This window comes from Dioscorea cayenensis, chromosome 15 (assembly GCF_009730915.1).
Source record: "Dioscorea cayenensis subsp. rotundata cultivar TDr96_F1 chromosome 15, TDr96_F1_v2_PseudoChromosome.rev07_lg8_w22 25.fasta, whole genome shotgun sequence".
Taxonomy (NCBI): domain Eukaryota; kingdom Viridiplantae; phylum Streptophyta; class Magnoliopsida; order Dioscoreales; family Dioscoreaceae; genus Dioscorea; species Dioscorea cayenensis.
Genome location: NC_052485.1, coordinates 3,834,276 through 3,856,951, shown reverse-complemented (window position 1 = coordinate 3,856,951; position 22,676 = coordinate 3,834,276). Strand labels below are relative to the sequence as shown.

The following is a 22,676-nucleotide window of genomic DNA, read 5'->3' as shown; positions in this document are numbered from 1 at the left end:
TGCCACACGAACCAAGGTTGACACGTGCCAGACTCATCATTCCACAATAGTGTACTATTGTCAGAAGATGAGGGCATTTAGGTAAATTCACCGTCAGAAAACACGACAAACTCATCGTCGCAGCCGCACTCCGTTCTCACACAGGGAACCGTTTCCCCATGATTATTTTTTTAAAAAACGTTATGAAACGCGATTCCCCCTCTGTATTGTTAGGCCAAAAAGTAAAATTCCAATTATACCCTCTCTAGTGATAGCTAGCTAGATAATATAGATTGAAAGAGACAGGGACGCCATTGTTGAGCACCAGAGAGTTTGAGTGAGAGAGAGAGAGAGAGAGAGAGAGAGAGCTTGAAGGGGAGAGCATGGCGATGGTGGCGAGGTCCTCATTGGTGAGAGCTTGAAAGAAGCTATCATTTAGGGTTTGATTTCTTTGACGTGTTGTTTTCCTCAATTTAAGTTGAGGAGGTGAAAGGGCTTTGGAGTTTTAGAGAAAGAGAGAGTTTGTTTGAAGCTTGAGTTTGGGAGCCATGGCGGCGCAATTGAGCGTGAGCCATGGCTTGGTCTTGCTGTTTGTTTTGCTGATCTGTTTGTCTACCGCCGCCGTCGCCGGACGGCCAGTCACTCGGCAGCGGCTTGATGTTCGGCGACATCTCAAGCGGCTCAACAAGCCTGCCCTAAATTCCATCAAGGTTCCCCATTCTTGAAATTTCCTTTTTTCTTCTCATTTTGTTCCCTTTTTTGGATTTTGTTGTGAAATCCTAAGCTCCTTTTTTCCAAAGTGGTTTTTTTTTATATAATGGTGTTTTTTTGTTCTCCGTTTTCTTGTGAATTACTGTTCAAATTCTGAATTTCTAACAGCAATGGATGTGCTTGTGCTTGTGCTTGTGCTTGTAAAGGGTTTGTTTTTCTTGGAAAAAAGTCTTTATCTTTTGAGCTGAAGAACATTTCATCTGGTTTATTTGGTTCTGATATTCCTTGATGCCCACCTTTCTCTTTTGCATTGCTCACTAGAATTATTCCTTGACTAGTGCTCCTCATGATTACTTTCTTTTATGCTCTGTTTGTTTGCCATCTTCTTGTGCTTAATATTTTTTTTAAATAAAAAAAAATGGAAAAACAGAGCCCAGATGGAGATATCATAGACTGTGTCCATATCTCACAGCAACTTGCATTTGATCACCCTTTCCTTCAGAACCACACAATTCAGGTAGCATTTTGCTCAGAAATAATAATCTACTCTTTAATCTTCAACAATTTTCAGTGTTAATTTCTTCAAAATATTTTCATGTAGATGAGGCCTTCATTTCACCCAGAAGGACTATATGATGAGAACAAGGTTGCTGAATCAGACTCTAACAAGGAGCAAAAGATAACACAGTTATGGCATATCAATGGGAAATGCCCTGAAAACACAATACCAATCAGGAGAACCAGTAAAGATGATATCTTGAGAGCTAGTTCCATGAAGAGATTTGGGAAAAAGAAACACAGGACCATCCCACACCCCATGTCTGCTGATCCTGACCTTATCAATGAGAGTGGGCACCAGGTAATATAACACACACAGATAGTTAGAACAAGGATTTATGATAGTTTAATTGTGCTTATTTGTGGAAAATTTGCAACTTTTGAGCAGCATGCAATTGCTTATGTGGAAGGGGACAAGTACTATGGAGCAAAGGCTACCATTAATGTATGGGATCCCAAGATTCAGCAGCCTAATGAGTTCAGTCTTTCTCAGCTTTGGATTCTTGGGGGATCCTTTGGTGAAGATCTTAACAGCATTGAAGCTGGTTGGCAGGTACTACTACTTTCTTTCTTTTCTTGCTCTCTTTTCTTGCACACAGCTCTAACCACCTTTTCCCATCTTAAGAGAAATTAATGGTTCAATTCAATGTATCAATTAACAGGTCAGTCCAGATCTTTATGGGGACAACAACACTAGACTGTTCACCTACTGGACTGTAAGTTCATATCAATGTAGTTTATTTCTTGTCTCTTTTTATCTTTTACCTAAACTAGACCATCATGAAACAGAGTGATGCTTATCAAGCAACAGGATGCTACAACCTACTGTGCTCAGGGTTCATTCAAATCAACAATGAAATAGCCATGGGAGCCAGCATCTACCCCATCTCAGGCTACAGTGGTTCTCAGTATGATATTAGCATTCTTGTATGGAAGGTAAAACAAGAACAAAATTCATCAATTAAGCCAGCCACATAACTGAATTCAATGCATTGTATACTTTGTAAACAGGACCCTAAGGAAGGCAATTGGTGGATGCAATTTGGGAATGACTATGTGCTAGGTTACTGGCCTTCATTCTTGTTCTCTTATCTAGCAGATAGTGCAAGCATGATAGAGTGGGGAGGAGAGGTTGTGAACTCAGAGCCAGATGGACAACACACATCAACTGAAATGGGAAGTGGTCATTTCCCTGAAGAAGGATTTGGCAAAGCAAGTTACTTCAGAAACATACAAATAGTTGATGAATCAAACAATCTAAAATCCCCCAAAGGAGTTGGCACCTTCACAGAGCAATCAAACTGCTACGATGTGCAGAATGGCAACAATGGTGATTGGGGAAGCTATTTCTACTATGGTGGTCCTGGTAAGAATGGTAATTGTCCATAAAAAATAACAACCCAATTTGTATCAAAATGTGCATTACTCTCTCCCTTAGAGGTTTTGGTTTCTGATTTCTTCTCTAACATAAGGTTGGAGATAAGGTCATGGTTCTATGTAATTTGTTTGTCCCTTGATGATAATATCTTAATGGATGGAGTGAGAGATTCTGGTATCTCTGAGTATGGGCCTTTCAATAAAAAAGAAGGCTTTTTTCCATCAGTGTGTAAAGCTAGTTTTTCCTTTTTGAATATCAATTTGTCCTGCTTTGGTTACTGAGTAGGAACACTGTTTAATGACATTTGTTGAAAAAAAAATAACACACACATAATAAAAGAAAGAAGATGCTTGTGCAAGTGTGTCCAGTATCAGTGCATGTGAGTAGGTGGCATGTCTTTCAGGTTCACAGCTATTTTTTCTTTTGTTTTTATTTAATGAGGGCCCCTAAGGCAAACTTTATCCTCCACATCCCTGTCAGATTCATCAACTAAATTCACAAGCTTAAATTTTTATCAAACAGAAGTCACATGCCTCAGAAAGGATGCTGGTGTTGGTGGTCACATGCAGCACTGTGGATTTTTTGTTGTTGGATTCAAACCCATAATGCTGCCAATCTGACTCACCCCTATTTCTAATCTCTACTTTTTCACTCATGCATAAAAGTTAAGCTAAAAAAGGTTGGGTCCTGCCTGCATCATCATGCATTTAATTGTAACATCCAATCTCAAAATCTTAGATGATCTGCTTATGTAACCCTTATCTGTGTGTAAGCGTGTGCACTCATGGCCTGGTAAATATAGTGAATGACATCATGTTGTTGGTTGTTAATAAAGAGCTTTAAAGCATTTTGCTCCCTGTTCTATGGCCAAGCAATAATCATCTCTTACTATTTCTATCTTTCCACCACCTTACACCAGTAAAATGAACCTAAAACTTGTGCAAAGTCTATAATGGTAAGACCTCTTGTTTTGAAGTTATACTGACAAGATGGGTAATTATGCAAAGGGATAAAAAAAAGGCTAGGGAAACATATGGTCATATGCTCATGCATATTGGAAAAATCATTATTATTATTACTATCATCATTCCTTTTCTATCATTCTATGTTTTTTTCAAATTCTTAGCTCTTCACCCAAGAGGAATTAGTGGTTATCTGTAGTTTATCTTGGGCTATAAACAGAGTTAGAGACTTCATGAAAAACCAGTAGGGAATCATGCAGGACATTGAAGCGCAGAGACAGCTTTAGTAAGATGTTTTGCATGATGCAAAGGAGCATCATTCATTGTCCTTGTTGTAGGATCCACTAGTCATATCATGCTGAGTGAGTACCAAGTCCTGATTAACGATCAAATGTCGGAAGAATAACACCTAACTCTAACAAATGCTAATAAAATAATTTATATAGGGAATGCAATTATCCACTTGAACTAAGAGTTGTACCTTAATTGAGCCTCTAACCAATGCAATTGGCCTCTCACAGCTCATCAAACTACAAAAGCTAAGAATACCTGTAACAATCAAAAAATTAGTTGGGAATAGCTTCTAAAGGAAAAAAAAAAAACAGTGTGGAACTTTGATCATTGCTCTGGGAGTAGATTTACTGTAAAGTCATATATTTACCCAATTTAGCAGTACAAGCAACATTGTTTTAGTTGATTAAATGATAAACTTTATCTTCTATCATATAGTCTATTCAGTCTCCACACCAACGTGCAAGATCAGATTATGCATCAAGCCCCAAATTATGTAAGATATTTTAAACAACCTCATGGACTGGCATGGATTCCTCATGTCTGCAACTAGTACATAAATTGAACTCAAGATTCTTTTGTGCAAGCGCTAAAAGTAGTTTGCATGCTGCTTCAAGCTTCACCTAACCTGAAAGTAGACCGTTAAATTAGATCATTTATATCATCACCATATAATAAGTTGTATGATATGAACATTCACTAATGGCTGCAGAATAAATCTATGCTATCATCTGTGATTTTCAAATGGCAATAGAATAAAAAATTATTATCTTCCCTTAGTGGGTTTTCCTACATTTTGGGGTAACTATCATATATAGTTAAAGAAAATGCCTCAATATTTTGCTTTCTGTTGATGGTCTCAACCACCTTGTCGGTCGTAAATCAAACAAATTCAGTTAAATGATGAAAGAGTCTATGTTAACATTTGCTTAAAAGAATGAACATGGGCATAATCTCAACATCATACTTTGCCTGCCAACACACTAACACGGACATGGTTGGTTGTTTAGCTTGATGCTCTAGCAGCTTGGAGCATTTCTACTATAAGAGTTTTCACATCCCTGCATCACAGGACAAGAAAATGCTGATCAGATAGAAATTTAATTTTCAATCAAGAAAAAACAAAAATAATAAAGCAACAAACAATTCTACTCCTAATAAAAATTATATTTCATCAGCTTAGGGCGTGGATAAGGCTTATATAAGGTCTACAAAAGCATCAAAAGATATCACAAAGCACAATTCCTGAGGTACACTAAGTGTAGCAGAAAAAACCACACGGACTGAAGCAACAAAAATGATGGCATGCTACTCAACAGAAGAATTCATGAAAGAGTTGAAAATGAAAGGCCTTAGAAAAATATTTAAAATATATGGTAGGGACCAAGTAAAAAATCTAAACATGACATCAGAGAAGTTCCTTGTCAAAAACAAAAAGATTGAACAAAGTACATCTAAGGATGCTCTTCTGATTTGAAAATGAACGCCATAAGAAAGCTTACTTTCTATCTTCTGCACGTCTAGGGAAAGGAATCCGAAGTTTCAGAGTACTTCCTTGGAAACCAGCCTGAACAGAAGTGAAGTTGCATATATAAATCAAATTTGCAATCTCAGTAGAGAAAATTAAGATCTTCATGTTGAATAAAACAACTGAAGCCATCTACTGAAAGAATTGGAAAGAGAAACCAAAAGAAACTCGATCCAAATATTGGCATAAGATAGTATAGATTGAGGAAATAATAGGATAATGCGCTATTACATCTTAATTGCAACTATATAAATAGCACTATGAAACCATTATAATGCAACTTTTGGGGATTACCACACAATTAATACCTAACTAATAGGATCCACTCATAGAGTAGCTATAGAGAATAGAGGTCCACCTCCCAAAATTCTTTGATATCATCCTCTGGAACTGAAGCTCCATAATACATTATTTCAACGCATCATTGTAATCGCATGCTCTTGAAGTTGGACCAAAATAAAAGGCATTTTCAACAAGGCATTTTTGCGGAATTACTCAGAAGAAAGAAATTCCATTAAACTTGCAGAACTTATCATATAAGCAGTTAATATCCCAGTATGAGTATCAACCAATGAAAATTACAACAAAAGGGTGGGGAAACAATTTAGAAATGACCTCAGAACCTACAAACAGCTCCTAAACAAGTAAACACTGTCCGAAGACCTACAGAGTGATATTATACCAATGATTTTCAAACAGGGAAGATTCCATTCTGACCCTCTCATTACAGAATCTAATAGACGAAATAAAAGCCCACTCCATTTTGGCTAAAGGAAAATGTGAAGGGCAGAAAAACATGCATATATAATCACTAGGAAAGGATATACTGATGCCAAGTAATCAATAATCTAAAGAAAGGTCAATCTGAAAAAAGAACATGCAGATCAGATCAAAACCAAAGTAATGATGGATTGCTTACAATACCCTCATAATTTTAAGCGAAGAAATCTGTTGAACATGCAAAAGGATGATTTACAATAAAAGTTGAGCATGGCTTACCATTTTGAAGCAAAATGATCAGCAATTGCATTTTAAAAATTCTCTTCGCGATAAAGCACCCTCTAAATATGCTTTAAGGTTACAGGTTAACTACAGATTATGATTATGAGTTTATCTGATTAACTTTTAAAGGTAAAGGAAATTTGATTTTGCAGATTTGGTTTTCAAGACTCTACCATTAAGTTGTGCTGGTCATCTTGAATGTAGTAGTTTGACTACATGAAGAAGCGCTTTATGTCTTTAAAACCCAAAAAACTTAAAAAAAAAAAAAATCAGTACACAGGTTAAGAAAGAGCACAATGAAAGAATTTCCATGTGTTGGTAAAAGTCCAAAGGAGCTGCACCAAGAATTGAAAGTACCTTAACATTGAAGCCAAGGCTGTCAACATCCAGCATGTAAGCAGAATCCACCTGAAAAAATATTTTATTGGGGCAATTGCTCAATGTTCAAATTGAGGAGAAAAGGACTATGGAAGCACTTAAATAACTAAAACACATAGCAGAGTTATCTGTCTATGAAAATAAAATATGATCAAGAACCCACAAGCAACAGGAAGTAAGCAGAATTGCAGAGTTATCTGTCTATGAAAACAAAATATGATCAGAAACCTACAAGCAACAGCAAGTAAGCAGAATAGAATTACCAGAGTGCTTAGATAACTACAGCATCAGTAAAAGATGTAATATAAAGAAACACCCACAAGCAATGACAATCAAGCAAGAGCCTGTACGTAACTCATCACTTTAATACCCCCATATAGAACCCAAGTTCCATCACTATCTACTAGAAGAAAGCATCTCATATTAACTCAATAGGTAACGGAACACCACATATACCTACATTAATTGGAATAACTAGGTTCAAAAAAGCTCTTTTGCATTATGTAAATGGAAATAGGGATGTTACAGTGAAGGATCAATTCATGTCAACCTATTTGATAAATGTATAAGGTATTATTTAAATTTAAGAATAGACAATCATTTGAGTTATATACTTTAAATACATGCTTGCTTAACAGAAAGAAATTTGCGCACAAAGGATTTTATCAATAATTTTCAGACCTACATGGGCATATAAGAAACTAAGACAACTACAGTGAACTAGTTGAAAAACACATGCTGTTTTGGAAGATAAAGATAAATATAAGGATAAGAGGGAGTAATACAGGTATACAAGTAGCCAACAAAGTTGAATCCAAGATGGGATTCATGGCTGATGCCATACCAAAAAAATTATCCGATACAGAATTTTACCTTCACTGAGGTTGAGTATTCCACTATTGCCTTTGTATCTTCGGGGTGATCCTTATTCATGTGGGACTAAGAGAAAAACCAGCAAGTCAAAATAGTGATATTGTTCATTAATAAAAAGAACATCATTCAGAGAGTGAGGTTACCGTAATAGGGGCTGAAAACTGAAATATTGGATCAACTTTTGCAGCTTTGAACTCTTCAGCACCAAATTCTAGTCACAACAACATATTACAAGCAAAAAACCATGAAATAAGTTCCACATCACACCAAAAAGGGGAAACGTCAAGTTTAAACCAAAATATCCACACACTATCTTATTTTCACACTAATCCATACACAAGCAGATAAAAAAACTTGCATTTTAAAGCCTGTTCACTTGTGGGAAAGTGGGGAGAAGTGAGGAAATGGTGCTTCCCTAAAGTGGGAAAGTAATATCACTTCCAGTACTTATAGTGTTTATTTGTCAGGAAGGGAGAATAGAACCAGAGAATTTAGATATTGGTTATTAAAAGGCTTTGGCAGTGAGGGGAAGTGAGTTTTTACAAATTGGCTCACTTCCCTTACTTGTGTAGAAAAAGTGCTAAAGTGAGTTTAGTTCAAAATCCACTTCAGACGGAAGTGGGAGTCAGGACAACTGAACACCAGGAGTGGGGATAAGTTAGACCACTCCCTCCCCCACACTTCCCCACTTCCCCTCACTTCAATCCAAATGAATAGGAATTCTTGAGTTCACTACAGAATAGCATCTGGTAGTTTAGTTATTCTTTATAAATTTTTATTAATTAAAATATTAGAAAAGGCTAAGGTCTAAAATCCAAATCCACTTTAAACCACCTAGATTATATCTGATATTACCCTAAATTGGTTAAGCAACCATTTCGATAAGCACATGTCACTAGTGCCTCTAAGGGGGAAAAACAAAGCAAAAGTTTGAACTATAGGGTAGCTGAGAACCATTATAATAATTAATAAAAAAATAAAAAACAAATGAAATTTTGAACATGTATATATACCTCCTGATCCTAATAAAGCTGTTGCAACTCCAGTTACATATCGCACAAATTTAGGTTTTATCTGGATGAAGTGAAAATCACCGAAGTCCACCTATAATTTATAATGCTTTATTTTAGAACATCACGCAAGACATAGCATATCCAAATTACGAAATAAATATGAAACTGATAGTTAAGAAATTACCCAGAAAGCATCAGGAAGCTTTCTTAAATATACAGATCTCACAGCTTCTCTATCTTTCTCAGATACCTAAAGGGTAAGATCTTTTTAAAGGGCATTAAAACAGAAGTGAAAACAAGAAGATCACATCATGCTGAAAAGAAAGAGCTCAAGTTATAATAAGAAATAAAGAAAAATATGCATTTCTGATACTCATAAATGAGCACAGAGGAAGAATGCAAACATTAATTAAACATTAGTACATAGCAATCACAAAGAGTGCCTTCAACTCAAATATCTAATATTGCAGTAAACTTCAGGGTAGAATTTATAATTGTTTCGGGAAAGGTGAAACAGGGACACTGAATTAAGTACATCAAAGGGAATCCAAAAAATATCCACGTGGTTGACGACTATCTATTTTTAAATCTGGTTTTGTTTCTTTTCTGAAGATTGTCTATTTAAGAAACTCACAGCTGGCCTTACATCTATTAACAACAGTCAAACAAGAAGATGTAAAAGTTCTCTGAGAATATTTATTCATAAATAGATGATCAGAACCCTAGCAGGAGCAAAATTCAAAGTTTTTAAGAAATATTTTTCTTCTGAGTATGCATTAGGTTTTTAATGCAGGGGAAGCAATGAAGGGATAAGGGAAATGCTGTGTTAGTAGCGCAACACTCAAAACTACCAGCAAATATACGCATCAGAACAAAAATTATCATATAATACAAATATCGAAATAATGCTGCAAGATCATAAACACACTGGTATTCTTAGCAAATAAGGCGTCCAAATTCCAAATACATTTCCTGCACCCGTTTAAAACATACAAGTAATTAGAGTAAAAGAGTAAAAGAGACTAAGAAGAGCATACAGGAATTGCATCCCCATGAAGAGTAATGACAACATCAGTCCTATCTTGGGGATCTTTTGCAATAAGCAAGGAGCATTTAGGATTACACAACAAATTCTGCAAATACCAAGAGATTCCACCTTTTAGGATAAAGATCATAGAGTTCAAGGCAATGAAGCTAATGATATAACATGGATATTAAATAAGGAATACATGTGATATTTTAAAGAAGGAATAACATATTAACGACAACCAGACCTTTGAATGAACAGCTAAACTACTGACTGCCAATATTGGGGAGCCATTATCATCACATGCAAAATCCACCATTGATCCAGATGGATAACCCTCATGATCCTGAAAAGGTAAAAGTAAGCCAAACAAGCCAATATCCTCCTTGGCACTGAGAAACATGAAACCCTTTTATTAAAAATAATTTTCTCAAGCTAATGTCCCACTGAGGAAATGATTTCCAGCATGTCCCCGTTTCTCAAAATAAAAATTTCAAACTACTATCTTACTAAGAATACTATTTGTTCATATGACCCCCAACTACATCCAAGCCAAACCAATAATATGAAACATGAGTGCCATGAGTGACCTTTAATATCCTTTTATATTCCATCCTGGGGACTGGGTGTGCTCAGAAAATACATAGAAAAAAAAAAGAAGAAAAGAAAAATTCATAAGATTACATTGAAACGAAAAAATAGGCATTGACACTATTTTTAGAAATCTAAAACATCATTGATAAGATATTGAACACAAGCTAAATAACAAAGTTGAGTAATTGTGCATGGCAGCATCAAGTTGAAAGTAAATGCAATCGAAACAAAAGAAAAAGATCATAAACCACAGAACAAAGAAGCATCACACAAACATGGCATGACTCATCCAATCCACAACAGAGAAGAAAGCGAAACCTTGGAAAAACTAGAAAGCACACCCCGAACACTATAATTAAGCAATGTCCGCGCTTCCTCAATCGGAGAGAGCCGAGCAGCAGCAGCCTGTAATAAATCAAAACCAAGTTCACACAACCAAAAATTCAAACTTTCATCAAAATTCTCCTTTCAAATGTCTCATCACCCCACAAAACAACAATAAATCAACAAAACACAAGTTCCTCAATACCCATAGTCCACCTGATGGGCATGAATCAACTGGAAAACATCTGAACCACCACCGGCATCACCAGATTCCACGGTCTGCACTAAAAACTCAGAAAATCAAATCCAAAACAAAAAAGGCTAAGAATAGAGTGATGTCACCTGCGATGACTGAGAAGCGGTTGATGCCATGGCCACATGAGAGCAATGGAGGGTCCGAGAGAGAGGCAGAGATGAGGAGACTCCATTGATACGGAAGCCATGGAGCAATAGTCTAGAGGAGTGGATCGATGGCGTACTGAAGAAGGTCGTCATCGCTTAGCGCTCCCGCTTCCTTCTCTCTTTCTCTCTCTCTCTCTCTCTCTCTCTCTCTCTCTCTCTCTTTTATTATTTAATATATAAATATATATATATATATATATATTTGGTGACTTTATAGTCACGCAACTCTCAAACGGTCATAATTTCTTTATGTGGAAAGAGATCAACGGTCATGATTGAGTTTCATATGCATTTGATTTTGAATTATTTTTGTTTATGACGATTCTAAGTTTTTTCTTTAAAATAAATAATTGAAAAAGAAAATTTTAACAGCGTGGTTAGATAATTATATAAATTTAAATTATTTAACTTTTGAATACTAACCATGAGTACATTGTTACCATCATAATTCCAAGGAATACGGATTCATTGTGAGTATTACTCAATAAAGAAAGGAGAGAGGACCTTGTATTTTCAACAATATTGAAATTGTAGTAAATTGCCATGATTTTTTTTAATAATTTTTAAAACTAATTAAAAAAATAGAGTAGTTGGAGTGAAGTTAGGTAATATTTCATAACAACAGGGTAAGAGTCTAATGATTGTTATTTAAATAAGTAAACAGAGTTGTTGTTCTAAGAAAATGAATTTCTTTAATTTTAGAATAATTACAATAATAAATAATTAATATATATATATAAACATGTTCTTGGAGACTTACAACTTTCACATAATTAAACAAAAAATCATATGAAATTTAGAAATTAACACTCATTAGAAAAATGATAAATAAAACATAAAACAAATTCTATAATGTAATTCATTCAATTGGTAAAATAATAGTACTTTCCATATGGACCATGAATTCCCCCAATCTCCTAACATTCAAACATACACCAAAAATAAATAAAGAAAGAAAAATAGAAGAAAAAAAAATCATAAACAAAATTTCATTTCCCACGGTGAATAAGATTTCAAAATACAAAAATCACTTTCTAATTTAAAATCATTCTGAATCACTCTCCAAACACATAGCTTTCAATCCTCTTCTCCTCTGCATCCAAAAACCAAACCAAAACCAACAAAAAAAAAATTACACCTTGAATCAAAAACCAAAAATAAAAAAATAAATAAATAAATAATTAATTAATTAATTAAAGAAAAATGGTACCTTTCTTGAGCTCTTCTTCTCTCTAACCTCATATCTCTCATGAGACAACTCTGAAAGCCAAGCTCCAGGACTCACAAGCTTCATCCAAAAAACAATCAATGAAAAATCAAAAAAATTTGACCCAAAATAAATAAATAAATAAATAAATAAATAAAATCCCCCAATTTCCCCACAAAAAAAAAATCAGTGAAAAATAAAAAAAGGGAAAAAAAACCCCAAATTTCACCCAAAAACAAGTGAAAAAAACTCACAAGAAGACATTTTTGGAGGAGCTTGGATCTCTTCCGAGGTCTCTGAGGAAGCTTGCAACCCTTCATGGCCATGAAGTCCTCCTCCTTCTCCTTGTTCGAAAGAGAAACGAAGAACCTCGGCATGGAAACCATGGCGCCAGCTCCTCTCTCGTCAATCCCAATCCCATGCCCATTTTCCTCGCACGCCGCCAGTGAACCCCTCGTCGTATAGAACCGATCCTCCTTCTCCGGCGACAGCGACGCAGATCTCGATTTCCGACTATCACTCCCCGCCGACTCTGATATCCTGCCGGAAAGATCATCAACCAGTTTTAACCCTAACCGTAACCCTAATCTTCAAACTTGGCTCTCTTTCGAAGAACGTAGAAGTGCAAACCTTGGATGGAGAGGGATGGGGAGAAGGGGAGGAAAAGGTAGATCCTTATCAACGATGCGGCGATTGATGCGCCGCCGGCCATCGGATCTATCCGGTGTGGTCTCATCTCGCACTCTGACACACCGGAGCCGCTTCCGGCTTCCCCACTGCAAGGGAAACTCCGGCTCCGGCGCTATTCGCGGCGGTCTTTGGCTACTCTTCGTCTCCTTCTCCATCTCCAAACCCTAGAAGACTCAAAATGGGCCAAAACCATCAAAAACCTAGATTTCAATCCATAAAATGCATGAAAAATCACAACCTTTACCTCAAATCCTTGATTCAAATGAAGTAGATGAACAAATGGATCAAAAAATCAAGGATTTTCAGCGAAGAAATGAGGAAATTGGATAAGATTCAAGGAAAATAGGATCAAAATGGGTTTTTTTCACTCTTTTCCTTCTTTTTTTTCTCCTACGCAGCCTCTCCAGCCCTCGCTTGTGCTCTTGTTCATCTCCGGTGGAGAAACCTCTCGGTTTGTATATAGGAGAGGTTTTGATCGGATCTGGACCGTAGGATGGGAAATGGACGGTGGATGATGGATAGCTGAATGAAAACGGGTTCTTTTCTTTCCGAAAGGGGGAGTTTCCTGGGGGGTCACCTTACCGGAAGGTGATTGGATCCTGTCACGTGACTACGTGCGCTGAAAATCAGGGACTAAATTGAAAATTAAAAACTTCTTGTGGGCTTTCTCTTATCTTATGGACCAAGTTCTGGACTCATGGCCCAATTAAATATAGATCCATAATATATGCTAGTGTTATGTCCGAATTATTTATAAAGGATAAATATATATTAAAAATAATATCAGCATCGGATATAATTATTATAATTTTGATAATAATATTTGAAATTTAACTAAATATATTCTCATTCAAAAATTTAAAATGAACACACTGAGTCTAAATTTTAAAAATTATTTATAAATTTTCTTATTATTATAAATGATTCTTTAATTTCGTTTTTAGTCAAATGGAGTTAAAGTGATTAAATTATTTATTTTTTGAAAATTAATAAAAAAATATTATAATAAAATTATATATAACATAAATTAATGCTACATATTATATATAATTTGCTCTCTTCAATAAATTATAAATAATTTAAGATTAAATTACAAATATTTCTGTGATTTAGCAAAATGAACCCTCTAATAATTTGAATTAATTGAGAACTAAATTATAAATGTTTTCTTGTTGTTAAAATAGAATCTCTCTAATAATCTACAATTAATTGTAGTTTATATTTCAACCATATATTTTATATCAAACTTTTATCAAATTTTGAAATTATAATTTATTTTTTAAATTATAAATAATTTTGAAATTATAATTTATTTTTAAAATTTTGGTACAAAATTAGAGATATTTATAAATATTTTAATATTGTTGTAATATTATATGATTTTGGTGAGAAAACTTTTAATGAGCTCTTAACATTGACATGAGACTTTCCTATTTTAATATTTATATAGATATATTTTTATTTTGATGAGAATAATTGCTCACATATCCCTCTAAAAGAAAATATTTATATGCATACAAGTGATAAACCAATATTTTCCATAATAAACAAATATGAAATGATTTTTTTTCTGAAAATAAAGAAAAATAGTTGACTCTATCCATGAATGTATAAAATACTTAAATTTATATTTTCAAATTATGGTGTTTATATAATATATAAATAAAAAAAATTCTGATTATTTCTAATTTGGTCCCACTCAAACCTAATTAGGGTCAAATATGGTTAGGTGGTCATTAGATGAGGGAAAAAAAATTCAAAAAGATGATGGTTGGATGCCAACTACTAGTCCCATGCCATGTATGTAGCATCACATGGTTATATATATATATTCTTGACACGTTTTTAATTTTAGTTTTTTCATGTCATAATCTATTTATTTAAATTTACTTATTTTTTCTTCCCCTCAAAAAATAAAAATATTAACACTCTAGATGAGCTTATTTAGAGCATGCTAGTGACTCGTAAAATTTTTAATAATTAAGGAAAAAATAATTAAAATAATTAAAGATAAATTAAATTTAAAAAATGAATAAAAAACCATTTAAAGCATAGGATTTGAAGAGATTTAAGCTAGGGATTATGTAATGACTATCAAACCCAATTTCAATTTTTTATGTGTCTGTTTTAGTGCTAGTTAAAACTCTCATGAACGGGGGCCGTTTGGTTGCAAGGAATGGAATGGAGAGGAGTGGAGGAGTATTGAAAATGAGGGGGATTGGAAAATGCATGGGTATGAAAACTATGTTTGGTTGGAAGGATTGGGGAGGTAGTTTATTGGGAATGAGAAAAAGTGAAAAAAAAAGATATGATAAAATGACCGTCATGCGCTTTTATATAAATGAATATCATTATTTTATATATATAATGAGGTGTGATAATTATTTTTAAAATTATTTAAATATTAAAATAAATTCATTATTATAAAAAGATATTTAACTTTAATAGCTCACATGTGACACTATTTGTTAATATCCAAATTTTTGTTAATATCATTAATTAATAATTAATTAACCATAATAAATAATTATTTAACTTTAATTAAAAAATTAAGTCATAATAACCATTCATATTAATTATTATTCACTTTAATTACAATAATTAAGTATTAAATTAAAATAGTTCACTTTAATACTATTCATTTATTTGTTATAATTAATATTGTATTTAAATATTTTCGGGTTAATTATTATTTAATTATTATAAGAGATTATTTAGATTAATAGATTTATAATTAAAAAAGTAAAAGGGTAAATGGGTAAATTTACCCATCATAACCCTCATTCCCGTCCCACTCCCCTCAAAAATGAGAGGCATGGAAACTCCCCTCCATGCCTCTCTCATTTTTTGCCCATGTCTCTCCCACTCCCATTACTCCATATCCAAACAAGGGTTTTCTCAATATAAGTAATGATTCACATTCCTTTCCTTCAAACCAAACACCCATAATAGAATCAATCAAAGACCTTTTAACATTTAAGATTAATAAAGTAGTAATGGATAGATGATCCCTTTTGGTGGTTATTTTATAACTTTTTTTATTATTATTATGAAATCACCTAACCATCATTAGTAATTTTCCATGACTTCTACTCTTTATATTATATGCATATCTTTAACTATACTTAAGTAACTTAACTCCTTTATTTGTACTTATACTCATTTTTCTTTTTATACTTTTGAGTGGCTTTATCTATGTATTTTTTTAATATATAAAATGAACTGAAAGAATAAATACAAAAAAGATAAAATGTAACTAATCCCAATAATAAGAGAGTTAATATTTCATATCACCGGTTTCTTTAAAAAAAAGAGAGAACAACAACAACGGCCTATTTTTCTTATTAAAAAAGTTTGCTTGATAATTGATAAACATATTTAAAAAAATAATAAGAAGAGAAAACTTGGAAAGCAATGTCAAGCAGACAAAGAGACCCCTTGATAAGAACTTCAAATTGTTTAATATATATATATATATATATAGCTTCTCCTTCAATTGCTATCCTTATTTCATATTTTGCTTCAGTTTTAGGAAACAAATAAGATAGCCAAATCAAGCGTCTGTTTTTTTCATAAAAAAACTGATGAACCATAATTTTATTAAGAAGGACAAAATAGTTACAAACAAAGCAAATAAAAATTAATATCACAAAAAATAAATGGAAAAGAGAACGGTTACAAGCCACATATTTCACTAATGGTGAAGATAAGACCACACAAGAGATAAACAGTAAAGAGGTAAGTGACACTTAGCTAGTCTGATATTAGATGTCATTTTACCAAGATTAGTGTTGAGAGAACCCAAGGAAATTAGATCAAGTTTTTCATTTGCTCCCTTGTCTTTTTTTTATTTATATTTTTTATTTTTTATTTTTATGTCATATTATCATTTATCTTTCATTGTTTAACTTGCAAAATATGTAAACATGGAAATAACTAACAAGCACAAGAATTCCACTCATTTTCATTCATTCCTCAAAACAAACAAACATGAATAAGAAACATTGCATCAAGCAAAAGTACATTGATCATACCCTGCAAAGAATTCACAACAAATGAGTTAATTAAAAAAACAAAAATAACTGATTAATTTTACATTTAAAAACACACACCTTAATAAGATCAACAGCATGAATAAGACCAATGTCCAAATATTCTATTGATAAGACCAATCGGGTCTTTATTAAAATTCTTTACAAGTGGTGAGAGTTCAAATCATGAATGAGGGCATATTTCAGGGAGTGTAAGTAATGGTTGTATGCGGGTAGTTTCAACACCCATATGTACACATGCCGTGACCCCATTTGTTCCGTCGAAACTTATGTATACCCTTGTCTTTTTTAATGATCTAGTCGCTCATATTGGTAAACAAAACAGTAGAAATAAGGCTATGGCCTTTGAAATCACAATTAAAGGTTCATGCCATAGAAGCATGGAAAAAAATATATATTATCATGATTGAAACATTTGTACATTTTGATATTATTTCACAATTCACTTGACCAAAAGCATAATGAATGTTATTATTCAGAGTTGTAATGTCTGCTGGAGGAGTACCCACAAACCATGTTTTCTGCTGGTGAATAATATATATTCATAAGTTTCATTTATTTATTCAAACAAAATATATAAATAAATTAATGAACAAGAGTGTTATCAATACCTGTCATCTCTCTTTATTTGTTTAGATATTATGTGTAAGAAATTTTATTATGGTAAGCATTATTAATGGGGTTTAAAGTAGTAAATCTTGTATTAATTAGTCATTTAATGCAAGATAATTATTTATAAATGGTAAGCTTTTTTGCTCTCTCTCTCAGCATTAATGGGGTTTAAAGTAGTAAATCTTGTATTAATTAGTCATTTAATGCAAGATAATTATTTATAAATGGTAAGCTTTTTTTGCTCTCTCTCTCTCTCTCTCTCTCTCTCTCTCTCTCTCTCTCTCTCCATTTCATTTAACATTTAAATTTCAAATAGATTTTTTTTAAGAAATGCAGAAAAACTTGGACTCTGATCACTTATGTGCTGTGAATGTTAATTTATTCCATAACTGCTCAATTTTTTTTTTTTATTTTTATAAAAATACATAAACCATAATTTTATCAAATCGACAAGTGAGCAAGAAACAATATATTAAAAAAAAAGTACATAATAAAATACCAACAAAATTTGAATACAATCACAGGAGTTGATAAACCATCCTAACTAACTGTAAAATTGAAGGAAAAAAAAATAAAAAAAAAATTACAGAGCACACTATGTAAGGACATCCAAGTAAAATTATTTTTTTCTAGACGTTCAAGAGGATAGACACTCATGTTAAATCATGGATCATCAATTTTGTCAAAACTCTCTGTAGCGACGGAGGACATACACAAAAGTCAAGATTGCATTTTGTAGTGTGGACTCATCTCCCAACTTGATTTTTTTCAAACAATTCTAGGCTGCTAATGACCAAAATAAAAACATATAATCCATATTAATAATAATTGATGTTTGGAGAAGAGTAAATTGATTAAAAATTCAATTATTTTTTTCTAATTAAATATTCAAGAAAATAACTTTCGTGAGAAATCTGCATGTCTATTATTGCTATAGTTCAAAATTGAAAATCCAAGATATCCAAACCCTACTCATTAAAGCTAGAAATGAGATAGGCTACGAATATAACCAAAATAATTCTAAATATGATTAGTGTAAGTGCACTTTAAGAATAGGTAATCCAATGTTTTCATAGTCTTGTGCCAAATTACACTTACAATCTCGTTTAGCCAAGTTTTTTAAGGTTAAAATTTTGTTATCTCAAACCAATCAAATGGATAAACTTATTTTCTAGAGAGCAAAGCTAATTTAGAGCTTTCGTCCTAAAAACTTATAAGTTCTTTATTATTAAAAAATATGTAGAAAAATCTATTTGTGAAGGTTATATTACTTTCCAACTCTTAAATCACTCAAAAAAGGGTGGGATTGAAGCTATTAGGATTTGCCCATTAAATTAAATATTCTTACATAATTATATCTAAAGGGTTATGAGATTGATAGAATAAGTCTCTCATTGAGACCCACAAAGTCAAAGAGACATGGGAGAAGATAGGCTGAACTTCTTTTACCCCTTATTTGGTTGGAGGTCTTTGGAGGGGTGAGGGGGAGTTAGGAGAGGTGAAGGTTGTTTGGTTGGGGGAGTGAGAAAGAGGAGGAGGAGTTTGGAGGGGTGTTTCACCCCTCCAAACCCTTTATATCCCACCCCTCTAAATCAGGGTCTTTTGGAGGGGTGGGATTATTAAAACAAATTTTAATGTTTAAATCTTTATGAAAAAACCAAAGTATCCTATATCAATTTGAGAAATTACGATAATTTCTTTTTTAAATCTAATTTTATAATAATAATAATAATTATTATTATTATTTATCTTATTTTTAATGTGTCAATTGAAGATTAATAATAATATTTTTTTCTAAATAATAATAATAATATAAGAATGATAAACAAATATAAAAAATGGGAATAACTTAGGTGTAGTTAGTGTAGTTCACCATTGGATGTTTGACAATATAATTGAGTTATACAAATAATATTATTACTAATATTAATCTTAATTTTAATATTAACAAAGTTTGTACAATATAATCTTTTAGTTATGTATAAAAAAAATATTATGATCAATTTTATATAAAAAGGCAAATTAGTAAAATACACATCAGATCTCTCCTCACTCCTCCTCACCCCTTCTTTTAACCAAAAATAGATTACCCTCCACACTCTCCATTGAACCAAACATAAAATTTTTTTAAACCCTCTATACTCCTCCGGTCCTCCCTTTCTTACTCCCCCTCACCCCCTCCCCTCCCCTCTCCTCTCCCCTGTTGAAGTGGTAGCATGATTTCTGATGTGTATAAATAATAATAATAATAATAATAATAATAATAATAATAATAAACCACGCAGAAAATGACCCCTATTCTAGACTCTGCTAAAAAGTATTAATTAATTAACAAATAAAATTGGTTATAAGTGTGAACTTCAAATATGAAAAGAAATATAAATTAAAATAAAAGTTGATCAATTCAAAAGGCTGGCTTTTTAATTTATAAGGCAAGTAGTTCTTAAGATAAGAAACATTTTATTACAATTTTTTTTGAACTATTGTTAAACTTCCCATTTTTAAGAGTATTAAGCTATTACTTATTTTTTTATTGACAACAAGCTGAAAATTGATAATACAACCTATACATCATCAACCGATGACAAAAAATCTGTTATCATTACTATATTTCATAAAATTTAAATTCCAAATATTTAAAAATCTCGCACTCATCTTTCATAATCAGACTAAAATCACCTGATTATAAATTTTTTTGGCACATAATTACTTACTCTTCTATAATATTTATTTTCCTAATCTCACCGTGAAAAAGAGTAATTAAGTTTTTGTATTTTACCAAATAATTTTTAAATAATTAATTATAATTTTCTAAAATGGGTACCTCAGTAGTACTTCATAAATGTATGATTTGAAAAAAAAAAATTAAATTAAAAAAAAAGAAAGATGATAAGCACAACCCAAATAGTTCATCATCTTCCCACTATAAAAAAACACAGAACAAGCTGACACCTGGCACTGCCTAAAACAGACACCTATTATAATTATAATTTATAAACACAACCAAACCATGCCATCTGCCCATTTGCAATAACACCACCTTCCTCTTTCTTTGTAAGCTTTTCAATATCAATCAAATGCTTTATACCATACACAACCACTTACTCTTTCTTTCTTTTTTAAAGATCATATCATTTATACACAGAAAATACCCTATTCTTTATGCCTTGGATGAAAATTATATATTTAATCCTTCCTTCCTTTTTCATTCTTTCACATTAATGATATCTAAAAATAAGCACAAACATATACATATATATATGCTTTATATCTTTGTATACACACTTATACTAAAGATAAATACATACATATTCATTGAATACATCAAAGTGCATCATAGTATCCACCAAATGATATGTGAGCAGACCTTGCAATCAAAGGAGAAGAAGCTCCTCCTCTCATGGTGGACAGTGGTTGGTTCAACCTTGAAGCTTGTTGCACCACTTGCTTTATTCTCTACAACCATTAAGTTCAATCATAGACTAAAACAAAATCCATAATTCAATATATATATATATGTATATTTATATATATATATATATATAGAAATGTACCTGTTCATCAGAATACATCTGAAACTGAAGTCTCTGACTTTGGTGAAGTTGCTTTGGCCTTGGCTTGGCACCCAAAAAAAGCATACATACAGTGGCTGCTGCCACTCCAATGGTGCACAAACTCCACCTCCAAACAGTGATTCCAAACCCATTAAAGCAAGGCTTCTTCTCTATGATCTTCTCATCCAATTCCTCCTCCTCTTCTTCCTCCTCAGACTTCTCTTCTTCATCAAAACCCAGAGCACTAATGGAACCTCTAGTGATGGACTTGGGAGAGTCCAAATCTAAGTCTAACTCCAAATCTAGTTTCTTGTCCACAAACTCATCCTCCTTCCACTTCTTGAAGAAGACTTGAGATACAACATCCTGAGAAACAACTTCAATGTCTTTGAACTCTATGACTTGTTGTTGTTGTTGTTGTTCTTCTTCTTGTTGGTGTTCTTGTCTCTGAGCTTGTATGTGTTTGCATTCATCTGTGGAAAGAGAAGGAAGGGAAGGCCTGATGATGAAGTAGTTAACATCTACAAGTCCTTTAGAGAAACAGTTGAATTCATTGGAGGAGAAGATGACACCTTTGTGATGTTCATCAGGGAGAAACTCCCAGTCATCAAGATCAACCTCCATGGATACTTTCTCCATTGAAACAAACTGTATGAAAGATGTATGCAAGTGGTGATGGGATATAATGGAGTTGCAGGAGTGGTATTTCAAGGCAAACAGGGGAAAGGAAGTTGATTGTATGGTTATCTTTCCTAAGAGAAGGGTCCATGACACAACCTTAGTGACTTTTTACTGTTTGTTTATTTTTATTTTTATTTTTATTTTTATTTTTATTTTTATTTAAGCTTATCCTGGTCCATCATCTTGTTGTTTCACAATAAGATAAGATCTTTTCTTATCTTAAATGATTCCCATATAACAACAATTAGAAGTCATATTAGCATGTCATCAATCCAAAGTGAAAAAAGAGGTCTTAAAAAACTAAAATGATAAAAAATAAAGTAGGTGTCGGTTGCTTCGGTCTTGGGTTGGAATCAAGGATTTAAAGATTTTAAAAGATGAAGATAAAAATACTTGTATACCCTTGTGTCAGTGTGTTATTACTAACATATTTCCATTTGAAATATAAAATCAGAGCAATTCAAGCATCAAAATCAGTGAAGACTGTTTAGTTGTCTATATGGTAAGTTAGTAACTTGTGGAAGATGATGTTCTAGTTAGTTCTCCCAAGGCTAATGTATGTAATTATGAGATTATCTAGTGGTATATATGGAAGGAAAACTTTTAACTAATAATAAGAGATAGGTTGTGAACATGCCTGGTGTCCAATTGAGGCTGATGGCATAACGGGATATTACTTAAGGATTACTGGCCTACTCTATTCTATGATTGTGCTGATCCTTGGATTATCATCAGACATTTTCATCAGCTTCTTAGTAATCGAGAATCCTTATTTCCCTCTATCCCTGCCGAATCTCCCTCTGCTCTCATTGATATTATCCCTGAGTGCTCCCATAATCAGGAGGATACCTTCAGTTGGG

General features: G+C 32.9%; 4 protein-coding genes across 5 annotated transcripts; 1 reads left to right on the top strand and 3 right to left on the bottom strand.

The window, feature by feature from the left end:
* The first annotated feature begins 291 nt into the window (after positions 1 to 291).
* On the top strand, positions 292 to 2,903 carry LOC120277842. Its single transcript, XM_039284678.1, has 7 exons — positions 292 to 689; positions 1,121 to 1,207; positions 1,292 to 1,549; positions 1,637 to 1,801; positions 1,911 to 1,964; positions 2,038 to 2,184; positions 2,260 to 2,903. The coding sequence occupies exons 1-7, from the start codon at positions 528 to 530 to the stop codon at positions 2,635 to 2,637; spliced, it is 1,251 nt and encodes a 416-aa protein (XP_039140612.1). The 5' UTR covers positions 292 to 527; the 3' UTR covers positions 2,638 to 2,903.
* A 1,294-nt stretch (positions 2,904 to 4,197) lies between these two features.
* On the bottom strand, positions 4,198 to 11,176 carry LOC120278066 (glutamyl-tRNA reductase-binding protein, chloroplastic). Its single transcript, XM_039284964.1, has 13 exons — positions 10,961 to 11,176; positions 10,835 to 10,897; positions 10,613 to 10,699; positions 9,948 to 10,046; positions 9,711 to 9,806; positions 8,858 to 8,923; positions 8,674 to 8,764; positions 7,804 to 7,871; positions 7,661 to 7,726; positions 6,767 to 6,817; positions 5,382 to 5,446; positions 4,847 to 4,940; positions 4,198 to 4,507 (listed from the first exon to the last, which is right to left on the bottom strand). The coding sequence occupies exons 1-12, from the start codon at positions 11,111 to 11,113 to the stop codon at positions 4,886 to 4,888; spliced, it is 960 nt and encodes a 319-aa protein (XP_039140898.1). The 5' UTR covers positions 11,114 to 11,176; the 3' UTR covers positions 4,198 to 4,507; positions 4,847 to 4,885.
* An 859-nt stretch (positions 11,177 to 12,035) lies between these two features.
* On the bottom strand, positions 12,036 to 13,339 carry LOC120277512. The gene is made up of 5 exons (XM_039284376.1): positions 13,162 to 13,339; positions 12,858 to 13,081; positions 12,482 to 12,767; positions 12,231 to 12,308; positions 12,036 to 12,113 (listed from the first exon to the last, which is right to left on the bottom strand). The coding sequence occupies exons 2-5, from the start codon at positions 13,070 to 13,072 to the stop codon at positions 12,066 to 12,068; spliced, it is 627 nt and encodes a 208-aa protein (XP_039140310.1). The 5' UTR covers positions 13,073 to 13,081; positions 13,162 to 13,339; the 3' UTR covers positions 12,036 to 12,065.
* A 7,414-nt stretch (positions 13,340 to 20,753) lies between these two features.
* LOC120278171 lies at positions 20,754 to 21,925 on the bottom strand. Of its 2 annotated transcripts, XM_039285097.1 has the most exons (3): positions 21,708 to 21,925; positions 21,136 to 21,608; positions 20,754 to 21,037 (listed from the first exon to the last, which is right to left on the bottom strand). In XM_039285097.1, exons 1-3 carry the CDS (start codon positions 21,772 to 21,774, stop codon positions 20,906 to 20,908), a joined length of 672 nt encoding a protein of 223 aa, XP_039141031.1. In that variant the 5' UTR covers positions 21,775 to 21,925; the 3' UTR covers positions 20,754 to 20,905. The 2 variants fall into 2 exon arrangements, with proteins under 2 accessions (XP_039141031.1, XP_039141030.1); XM_039285096.1 differs by having other exon boundaries at positions 21,136 to 21,922.
* Between the last annotated feature and the right edge of the window lie 751 nt (positions 21,926 to 22,676).

Coding starts and splice junctions, on each gene's coding strand:
- LOC120277842 (XM_039284678.1), top strand. CDS start 528: ATGGCGGCGCAATTGAGCGTGAGCCATGGCTTGGTCTTGCTGTTTGTT. Junction 690..1,120: donor CTGCCCTAAATTCCATCAAG/GTTCCCCATTCT, acceptor ATGGAAAAACAG/AGCCCAGATGGAGATATCAT. Junction 1,550..1,636: donor TCAATGAGAGTGGGCACCAG/GTAATATAACAC, acceptor ACTTTTGAGCAG/CATGCAATTGCTTATGTGGA.
- LOC120278066 (XM_039284964.1), bottom strand. CDS start 11,113: ATGACGACCTTCTTCAGTACGCCATCGATCCACTCCTCTAGACTATTG. Junction 10,700..10,834: donor AGTTGATTCATGCCCATCAG/GTGGACTATGGG, acceptor GATTTATTACAG/GCTGCTGCTGCTCGGCTCTC. Junction 7,727..7,803: donor AGTTTTCAGCCCCTATTACG/GTAACCTCACTC, acceptor TTTTTCTCTTAG/TCCCACATGAATAAGGATCA.
- LOC120277512 (XM_039284376.1), bottom strand. CDS start 13,072: ATGGAGAAGGAGACGAAGAGTAGCCAAAGACCGCCGCGAATAGCGCCG. Junction 12,768..12,857: donor CCCATCCCTCTCCATCCAAG/GTTTGCACTTCT, acceptor TCTTTCCGGCAG/GATATCAGAGTCGGCGGGGA. Junction 12,114..12,230: donor AGAAGAAGAGCTCAAGAAAG/GTACCATTTTTC, acceptor TTTTGGATGCAG/AGGAGAAGAGGATTGAAAGC.
- LOC120278171 (XM_039285096.1), bottom strand. CDS start 21,774: ATGGAGAAAGTATCCATGGAGGTTGATCTTGATGACTGGGAGTTTCTC. Junction 21,038..21,135: donor AGATGTATTCTGATGAACAG/GTACATTTCTAT, acceptor TAATGGTTGTAG/AGAATAAAGCAAGTGGTGCA.